Source organism: Pistacia vera, unplaced genomic scaffold (assembly GCF_008641045.1).
Source record: "Pistacia vera cultivar Batoury unplaced genomic scaffold, PisVer_v2 Contig479, whole genome shotgun sequence".
In the NCBI taxonomy this organism is placed as follows: domain Eukaryota; kingdom Viridiplantae; phylum Streptophyta; class Magnoliopsida; order Sapindales; family Anacardiaceae; genus Pistacia; species Pistacia vera.
The window spans coordinates 57,046-67,806 of NW_022196311.1; the positions used below are offsets into that span (position 1 = coordinate 57,046).

General features: G+C 38.1%; 2 protein-coding genes across 2 annotated transcripts; one reads left to right on the forward strand and one right to left on the reverse strand.

Annotated features, from left to right (window-relative positions):
* Positions 1–1,261: 1,261 nt before the first annotated feature.
* LOC116146570 lies at positions 1,262–4,087 on the reverse strand. The gene has a single exon (XM_031431992.1). The coding sequence runs from the start codon at positions 4,085–4,087 to the stop codon at positions 1,262–1,264; it is 2,826 nt and encodes a 941-aa protein (XP_031287852.1).
* A 1,779-nt stretch (positions 4,088–5,866) lies between these two features.
* On the forward strand, positions 5,867–10,418 carry LOC116146571 (sister chromatid cohesion 1 protein 4-like). Its single transcript, XM_031431994.1, has 7 exons — positions 5,867–6,063; positions 6,119–6,792; positions 6,886–7,326; positions 7,505–7,649; positions 8,178–8,314; positions 8,930–9,837; positions 10,028–10,418. The coding sequence occupies exons 1-7, from the start codon at positions 5,867–5,869 to the stop codon at positions 10,085–10,087; spliced, it is 2,562 nt and encodes an 853-aa protein (XP_031287854.1). The 3' UTR covers positions 10,088–10,418.
* Positions 10,419–10,761: the final 343 nt, after the last annotated feature.

Below are 10,761 nucleotides of genomic sequence, written 5' to 3' on the forward strand. Positions count from 1 at the left end.
ATTACTATGAAAAATAGTGGTAGACTAAATTAATTTTATTACTATGAGAAGATTATAATTTAATAGATGTATAATTACCAAAAATATTGTTTTGACTTAGTTATCTTTGATGCAAGTGGTATAAAAGTAAAATATGCACTACATTATTAATTAATTAATGGAGCATGTCAAATCTAAGGTACACATTAATAAAAGAGATAGAGATAGTTTCAAAAAACTAGTACATGTATCTATGTAGTGTTGAGAATATGCAAAGTCATTTTAAAAGTCTAAAATTTTGCATTATCTTTAATATTTTTCTCTCAATGTAAATTATATTAGAGGTGGAAAAAAAAGCCTAGGCCCAAAACCTGATCTAATAAGGACCAGACCAGGCCCAAGGGAGGAGGGATTGGCCCGATCCGAGGCCCGAGCCCATTAATTTTCAAAACCCCCACCAATTATATAAACCCTCGACAAATATCCAAAACCCCTAATAATATATGAAATACATAATAAATTTAAGGTCTAAAATGTAATTTTACAAAAAAAATTCAGGCCCATAGGACCAATATTGAGACCGGCCTGGGCCCCAAGAAAACTCATGGGCCTAGGACAGATCCTGAAGGATTTGGGCATAGTCCCTCAAGTACCGGTCCAAATTTAGGACTAGACTTGGGACCGCTTGGGCCTAGGCCTTGTCCACCTCTAAATTTTATAAATACATTGTATTATAACACAACTCATACAATCTTCAACCAATTCAAATAACATAACATATATTATTTACCATATAATTATTACTATCTAGAGGCTAGTTCCTTTAGACGGAATTTAGAAAAATTATAACTATTATAATATGAAGTTTATTCTTATTAATAACTTGCCAGTTTGGAAATAAATTTTTTTATGACTACATGGAAGTTATTTCTACGTAGTATATCATTATAGAAAGATTCTATTGTATTAAACTCTATACGATTTCTCATCATTATTATCATATACCTAACAGGCAAAACTCGAGCAAAAAGGACAACAGAACTCTAAAAAGTTTAAAGTTTCGAACATGTGATTAGAACAAACATTGGTGCTAATTATAGAGAAGGTTCAGAGTATTTGTTTACAGAAAGATAGGAGCTCTGAAACTAACAGATACTTCTTATTTTCCATTAAGCACATAGTAATCGTTTACACGAGTTTTTCCAGTACCACTTCACCAACAAGGAAACAAACAGAAGAAAAAACATACAACACAAAGTTTACCATAGTCTACCAACAACACTTATTCTTCACTAGCTTCTGGTACCTTCTCATAAATTACTTCCAGCTCCCTGAACCTCCGAGGAAAGAAGCATCGCCCGCCAAATCTCCGCTGGAGGTATATGATTGCTGCAAAAAGGATACCCACTAGCGGGATAGTGACATCCCAAGCAGTGGAGTAAAAATCTGCAGCATGGTCTGCATATATGTATGAACCGTCAAAATTCTGAACATAGTTCTGAGCCCTGTAAAGGTCATATGCATGTGGCACCAACCGAACGAAAGTGAATCCGATGTAAAACAAACGAGAAAGTACATTTTCTCTTGAGTTGTAGAACATGTTGAGGAGGATTTGTGGGAAAAGGAAACCATCCAGGATGAAACCAGCATAGGATCTCAAGTCCCTCCAAAGAGAATGCTGGTTGTCATCAAATCGAGAAGAATAATAATATCGCGTTGCAAACCCAACATTGTTGTTCCTCCAGCTTGCATAAAAAGTTATTAAACCCCCAGCTAGATATAATGGCAAAGACACAAATAATGCCTTCTTCTCAGCAGCCCACAAGGCCTTATGGTTGTTGTCACCCATTCGTTTGGACAATGAAAGCTGGAGAAGACGAAATTGTAACAGAAAAGCCACCATCGTGATTATTCTTACAATCACTTCGTGCACTTCTAGCCATCCTCCACTTCCAAGGAAGACACTTTGGCGATTGCGGGTTCGTAAGAACAAGGCTTCAAAGTTCAACACAAGAACTATCATGTGACCCAAAGTGAGAATTGTGAGCATGAGAAGTGAAATGAAAGGCAGAACTCCGGGGTTCCTTTTCACATACAAAAGTTGGAACACCACAAAAACGCAGGCAAGTGTATTGGAGACCAGAGCCATGAGGATCTCCAAATCCATCCGCCATATTGATTGTCTTTCCAGGAAGGTGTAAGAAGCAGTTGAAGTGACATAGAGAGGCTTAAAGTAAAGAGGATCAGATTTGTTGCGAGCGCTTGTGATGGTTCCCCTGATATAGACTCCATCTTTCTTCGCATTTAGTGGAGGAAACTGAAGATGGACAAGAACCTCGCAGTCCATTGAATCGTTTGTCAGTTTCTGATTGCTCAATGCAAGATATCTGCAGCCAACCATGCGAAGGCATCCAGTCTCAGGATCATAAAGCCCTTCAACAAATATTTCTACTCGCCCGTATTTCTCACTCAAGGATGTATTGAATAGGGTTTTGACACGATCCAATCGCGCATAGTAATATGGTGAGAGGCTTATTTTGTAGCTGATGTTGAGTGGTCTAGTAATGCTGGTATTCCCTTCAACGCCAGAACTCACGGGTCTCGAGCTTGAGAATGGCTTGGAGGAATATTCTGACGACTGGGAAATTTGATCGCCAATAGAGATCTGAAATGAAGAACCCCACCCAATTTCCTGTCTAGAGTTTCTGACTGACATATCAAAGCTCATTTCATAAGAGTACCCATCCGGGTATTTTTCCCCACCATTTCTAATGGGTAACTTCTTCGTCAAGCATGAAATATTTTTCACTTTCTCAATTGCTGTGTACATATACTTCAGTCCTGGAAGCCGTAGCCAACCATCTTCGGTACTTCGGAACAAAATTCTGTCAAAGTAACCCACACCATTCTCAGTTTTCTGACTCCAAATTTGGCCTAACATGGCAGTTCTGTTTCTGATTGACCAGATTGTAGGAAATCTCAAGGTCAACCTTATGGAACAATCCTCAACATGAGAGTCCTCCAAGGCACCATTGGTGTTCAAGATTCTGCAAGCAACAACACATAGCCGATTCTTCTTCCAATCCCACGTTCCTTCCCCAACGAACGTTGTGTTTGGATCGAAAGGGCTGTAATAGTAATACCCAGAATAGCTACTGTTGGAAAATTCCACCAAAAACCTTAAATTTCGTCCATCCGCTGAACACTGTAGCTTATTCAAAGACATCACTCGTGGCAAATATCCAACACCGTCACCAAAAGGATTGCAAGTCTTTGTAGAATTGCAATCACTTTCATACTCCAACTCAAAAGTGGTGTATGCCCTCTCAAAGATTGAACAAACAGTTGTACTCACCTGTAAACGGAGTGATGAGTTCGCTTCTGCAACATTCTTCTCACCAGAAAACTCATTTTCGATCAAGTCTTTTGAAGCCTTAGTGTACTTGTAGTTTACTTCAGGAAATATCAACAAGGAAATTGGTTCGAAATAACTGGAATCATCAGCAGAACTCAAGCTCTGAAGAGTTCCACTAACCAGACTGGTAATATCACTTGAATTCCTTACACCATTAAGCTTAAGGACAGCAGTACGATGAAGAATATTACCTTCTGGAGAGAAACTAGAACTTGATCCCACCATGCACAGCTTCCCGGAAGAATTTGACCAGAATCCTTTTAAACTGAAACTCAAAGCACCCTGTCCAGAGCTCATAGTCCTGAAGACTGATTGAGAATATATCATACCCGGAGCCCTAAGATTCAGGTTCCAGCTATTGAAGATCAAGCTCCCATCAACCTTGAAGACACCGGGATGACCAGTGCTATAGACATCCTCAGTCTGAAACGACATCGTTTTCCGCTCACTTGATGAGTATTGAGATGGGTTTGGATTCAAGATTTTATCCCCACCTTCGTAGTAACCATATTGGCCGGTTGGAAACGGCAAGGTGGTGAATTCAGGATCATTTGGAGTTAACTCAGGGACAACTGAAGCACAGTGATCAGAATAAGAGATTTCACTTCCACTGCAAGACACTATGGTTGCATATAAGAGTGCAGAAAGAAGTAGGAAAGAGTTGAGGGAAGAAGCGACTGAGGAATAAGCCATAGTCAGAGAAAATAGTTCTTCAAGCAAGAAGATGAAACTAAAGAAGAAAGTTAAGTCACCATAAGGATTTGGGACTCAACTGAAGTCTATTTATCTCTTATCTATCTCACCATCAGTCCTCTCCCTAGAAAAAAGAGTGCTCCAGTAGACTTTTCAGGGCACAAGTCTTTGGACTCATATGTGGAAAAACCTCACTTAGTCTTCGTCAATGGCAGCATCTGTGGCTGTCTTGCACCACATTAAATAGCTTCAAAGACTTCAACTAAATCAAGTCTAGCAGGTCACTTTTGATTGATAATTACACACAAAGTGCATAAGTCTTTGAAGTATTTCACAAGGTCTAGTTAATCTAAGACTCGTTACCGGTCCACATTTTGTGCCATTATATACTGTGATGATGTGGCTTGTGTTTGTGCCACGGTGGAGTCAATTAAAAATTGGGAGAGTCAAAGGGGTCCAAGTGACATCGTTTTAAGATGAGCTAAAATGACTTTGTCTACTCATTCAATCCAGCCCTCTTCTTTTGCACAAATTTCTCCTCTCTAACTATCTTGTTCCAGAATGTTCTAATGGGAGACGAAATTTGTTGCTTGTCTACGGCTGGATCTTCTTGAGGTACCAAGTGGAGGCTGATCCTGGNGATTTTATGATTATTTGGTGTAAGCTGTTTATGTAATGCATCACCATTCAATTCTTCCATCGATTATTCTTTTCAATACGTGTGTTTTCACCTATTTTTCATTAGCTTGATTTTTTATGGTATGAAAAGGTGGTTGGTACCTTGTTATGTGGTTGTGGTCTGTGCTAAGCTATCACCTATAATGTCATAAGTCAATTATCTAACTGCTAAGTGCTTCATAAGTAACACATTTAAGCGCAATTTCAGGACTGTTTCTCTTGATTGCTTTTGGCATGTTTGATAAATAGCTCTGATAAGGAATAATAATCAAAGTGTGGTGACGTGGCTGGTGTTTTGCCACGGTGGAGTCAATTAAAAGTGGGTGAGTCAAATTGATACAGCGACGTTGTTTTCAGTTGGAGCTAAAGAGGGTTTTTCAAGTCATTCGTTTCAGCCCTCATTTTTCCATCTCTAACAACATTTGTTCCAGAATGTGCTAAAGGGAGACGAAATCTGTTACTCATCTACAGCTGGATCTTCTTGGGTTTCCAAGTGGAGGCTGATCCTGGAAGGTGACTGATGTATAAATTGATTCCATTTGATATGGATTTGCAGCAAGGGGAAAAGGGAAGACAGCTAGGGTTTCTTCGGGTTGTATTCTTCTTTGCTCATTTCGTTTCTTTGTTTGTTCAATACTCTATAAATTGTCCTCTTGACTGTGATAGTAATGACATCCTATTTGTACCTTGAAGAGTGGATGTAGGCTACCCAGCTGAACCACTATAATTTCTTGTGTGGATCTTTATCTCTTTACTTGATCTGTTGTTTGTTAATGCTTGATGATTCAAAGATCTTAATCTGTGACTACTTTGTGGTTTGGAACGATTGGTTGTTACCCAGAGAACAGAATCTGTGATTTTTTTTTATCTTGTTACACAGTTGATTTGTTAGCCCAAGATCTGCAATCTGTGATAACTTAGGACAAAAGAAAAAACAAAATCCTAACAGATTGGTATCAGAGCCTGGTTTAGGGCTTCGTAAAGTGTTCTGTTTTTGTTTTGAGTATTCTGTGACCAGTTTCTTAGGCTAAAATTTTAATCATGTCCACTAAATTCGAACTTGAAAAGTTTACAGGTGAGAATGATTTTAGTTTGTGGAAAATGAAGATGGAAGCAGTACTGATCAAGGAAGGGCTAGCCTTAGTCCTAAAGGAAGAGACTGAACTACCAGAGACCATGAAAGATTCCGAGAAGCAGGAAATGCTAGACAAAGCCAAAAGCTCCTTGATCCTTGGATTGGGTGACAAAGTCCTTCGGGAGGTCAAGAAGGAGAAGACAGCTGTTGAAATCTGGAAAAGGTTAAACTCTCTCTATCAATCTAAAACTGTCCCTAATAGATTATTTTTAAAGCAGAGGTTGTNTGCTTCCTCAGGAGAATGGCCACCATGTCAGAGATCTGGAGGTCAAACAAGCAAAGCCACTTGGTAACTCTGTCAATTCGATGCCTATGATATCAGAGTGTTCAGAGGGGACCATTGGTGCACTAGATGATTCAGACAGAATAAAAAACATGCAAAATGCTGGTGTAAGCGGGAATGTTCCAAATATGTTATCTGTAGAACAAAGAGTTAGGTCAGAAGAAACTGCTGCATCCCCTAGTTGCTCTCATGCCACCTCTGATGCACAGGAACCGAGTCATAGAACTTGTCCTGATAGCACCAATGAGCTTGTGTCAGAAGGCGATTTGATGGATGGTCAAGATATAATCAGGACCAAAATTCAAAGTGATGCTGAAATTGCTGATAGTGTCCCAGGGTCTGCCTCACTGGCAATTGTGGATGCTGAAGGCCATGCTGGGCAGGAGTCTAATGATCCCATGACTTCAAACAAGCCTGGTGATCATGAAGAGATGCCATCCAGTGGTACAAACGTGTTAAAGCCATGCAGCTCACACCTGAGTCAACCTGATGTGTCTTCTCCTGGATATGGACATGATAATGCAATGGCTACAAACTTACAATCTGAGGATGTAGAGCCGCACTCATCAGGGACATCCAGAAGGGATGGGGTTCGTGTTGAGGTGCAAGGTTTGTAGAATGATCTTTATGCATGTCATTTAATGTGATTCTCTTGTTTGATAAAGTTTGACTTGGCCAGATTAAATGTTTACATTGTTATAGGTGAAGAGTGCCATGTGACAGACATTATGCAATCAGAGAAAAATCAAATATCAGGGCCTTCTGTATGTGGAGAAATTCATGCAGATAACAATAAGTCAGATGAGCTTTTGGACAATGTGATTTCTAATCACCAGTTAGAAAATTTGAATAATTCCACAATTTCAGAGTTGCCTGAACCAGAAAAGCTACTTTCTGTACCAGAAGGGCTTCTTGATAAACCAACTGATTTGCTAGTTGATTCTACACCAGAGAAAGAAGCTTTAGCAGGGAGAGATGGGGTTGATGCTGGAAACAAACTTATGTCAGGGAAAAAGCGTAGTTACACAGAAAGTACACTAACTGTAGAGAGTTTAAACTCATCTGAATCCTTTGGGGTGGCCAGATCTAAGAAAACTTCAGAATCCATCCCTGATGATGATGATTTGTTATCATCTATTTTAGGTATCAATTTGGTTCTATGTTGATTATAGAGCATGACATTTCTGGTGTGTTGTGGTTGTTAGAAGGGCCGATATATTGAATGCCATTTCCTTCTAGAGTTGTGGAATTTTATGGTCGTGTAAATTATGCTTCTACAAAAAAAAAATTTATGATTGAAATGAATTTATCGTTGTTTCAGTTGGAAGAAGATCTTCAGTTTTAAAATTGAAGCCCACTCCACCTGCCCCTGAAGTGGCATCTAGAAAACGAACCCGTTCTGCACCTCAAACTAGTGCTTTAAAGAGAAAGGTGCTTATGGATGACACCATGGTCTTGCATGGCGAGTATGTTCTTGTTTCCTCATTATCTTGAGTTCATATATATATATATATTTTCTTTTTTTTTATCAAAGTTCTTTTATTCATACTTCTTTTTAAGTTTCTTAGGAATTTAGTTTCTTAAATTGGCATTCTTCATTGAGAAGCAAAAATTTATTTTATTTTTTTTACTGGCTTAACAATGCCCTTGCAAATTTGCTTGACTTGACACATTGCTTTTTCTTTTTGATAAGAAACTGTTAAAACTTCATTGAAGAAAAATAAAAAATGAAGAGATAAGTACATTAGTAGAATAGATATCAACAAAGAGAAAAAATATCAATTAGGTGGTTTTATAGGAGCTGAGAAAAGAAGTGATTAGGTTGTCTTTACCTCATAACCTAAGTACATTTCCAAATGTTTTCAATTCCAAATGTTAAAGTTTTGTCAATACAAGCATGGTGAGTTTTATTGCTTGTTCTCTTAGTTATCGCTTATGCTAACCTTGCCTCTTTGATAAATTACTGATGAGTTTATCTGCATTGATCTGTGAAGTATAATACGCCAACAATTGACAAATACTGAAGACATACGACGGATACGAAAAAAAGCTCCTTGCACTTGCCCTGAAATTTTGATGATTCAGATACAATTCTTGGAGGATGAAATATTCAGTGAACCTGTATTTACTGGTGAGTTGTAGTGCTAAAAGTTTACTAGTCTGGCTGCCCCTGCCCCTGCTTCCGCTTAATGTAATTGACATAGAAGAATCTTATTTGTGTTTTTGAATGATATTGGGTTCTCAGTCTCCCCCTTCCCCTCTCTTTTATTACTTGTTTTCTTTCCTTAGTGGGGGTGATTTCTACATATCTGATAGCTTAGTGTATGGAATCTGCTGATATGAATCATACCAAAACTGGATAATTTTGTGACGAAAATATCGATGTTACCTCACTAGAAGGTTTTTTTTGTCAAAAGTGGGTTTCTTTGGTTTCAACATTCTGCTGTTGTGTATACTTACAGTTTGCAATATGATTGTTATCCTCGTCATGCGTTCTACCTGTGAATTTGTGACATAGTTCTTGAAATATGTGAGATCTGATATTCGGGATTCAAGTTTCATCAGACAATTCATGTGACATAAGTTGTTGTACTGTAATATCAATTTCCAAAGAATTTTTATACCTCTACTAAGTTCATATCTTTGTTTTCATTTTGTTTTTTATTGAAACAAATTTGTGTCAGGTAATTAAGGAGTTTTAACATATCCATTCAGATTAATCAGTTGGCTTTTGTATATGTTTCAGGTATGTCAGCAGAATTAATGAGTTTGCACTGTGAAACACATGATCTGAGCAAAATCAGGGTTTCTGAAACTGATGAAAATCATGGTTCTTCTGAACCAGCAAAGAATGCAGAGTGCTCCTTTAGGTCTAATGTTGAAGGTGGAGAGGAAGGTAGCAAAGATCCTGTGGTTCATGTTGAAGCACAGCCTGCAGTGACTTCCATTAGTGACCACCTTTTAGGATTTCATGATGTTGATGCTCAAGGGGGTACAAATGCTATTACTGATGCACCTGAGCTTGAAACAGTGCCAAATGAACCCTTGGCCGAGGTAACTGAAATGGACATTGACAGAGCTACTGGTGAAGTTGCTGAGACAGCTAATTGCTCTGCAGTTCATGGGATTGAGAAATCATCTGAGATTGACGGTCCTGTAGAAATTCAGAACATGCCCAGTGACAATAAAACCGATGGTGTGGATGCTTCTCTGCAGATGGAGGCTTCGTGCATTACACCTGAGCAGAAATTGGATTTTCAATCTATTGAAGACAGTGCTACTTTAATGGATACAAACAATGGGAAAGTAGTTGATGCTGCTGAAGGAGAAGATACTGTTGCAATTGATAGTGAATTGAAAGCAAGGGATGAACTTCCTTTGGAGGGAGGCAAAATTGGTGTGTCTGTAGAAAATGAGGGTGATGGTCTGACAGATTTTACTGCAAATGGTGTTGTGAATGAAGATGGGTTCCTGTCTGGGGACTTGGGTTGTGATAGGTTGGACGCGAACACTAACTGTGTGAATGGTGAAGAACCTCTAATAGATTCTACAAATTCAGTTAAACATGATACAGAGTTGAAGGATACTTCATTGAATGATGGAGAAAACCCAATCTTTCCAGACGTTGACCATCCTGCTGCTGAAGATCGTGGTGTAAGTTGGACAACTGATCTTTCTTTTTGGATTTTCTTCTGTAGCGTATGCATTTGTTCAGTTGGTCTTCTGACTTCTCTTCGTATCGATGTAAAGACGGCTGTAAAATTTTATATCTACTGACAGAAGTGAGGGGTCCCATAGATAATTTTTGAGTTATTTCCTAATTGCCTTTTGCTTTGTGATACAGGAACTTGAAGGCATCACAGTTGGGCATGATACAGGTTTGCTTCTCGTTCTTTTTGTTTAATTATTGTTTTGGAATTCTGATGTCTCCTAGAATTATTTTTCCTCATGAGAAGCTTTAAACAGAAATCCATTAAGTTTGTTGGCTGAATGAAGTGCATGCTTTATGAAAATTTTCATTTACCTTATTGAGTGAATTTTGAGATAGGGATAGGCGACCACTGTATAATTTATCAATTTCTGAAACCAAATCATTGTGTGGCTTTTTACATCTTTCAAAGGTTTTTATTCTCTTATGTGCATTGTAAGCTTCATTTTCTGCTGGGACTGGAAATACCATCTAAATTTCTGACACTTGTGTGTGATGACGTTGAAAATCTGTGATCTAGGATAGTAAGAAATATATATATATATATATGATAATATATATATGAAGATCAATATGTATAAATTAATTAAATTTTTTTTTCTATGAACTAGTTCCTTCACCACCGCAAACCCCAATTCGATACAATAATGATACATTTTTTTATTTATAGAAAACTCAAATACTTTCTTCCCACTTTAGATTCAAAAAAAAAAAAAAGTTTTCCAAAATTTTTTTTCTTTTTACAAGATATATGAACCAAGCAATCAATCTAGTGATATGGTAACTACCTCTAGTAGTTTGACGGTTTGTTTGAGACTCTTGGATGTATTACTCAAGAGGTCCTAAATTTGAAACACGGCCGATGATAC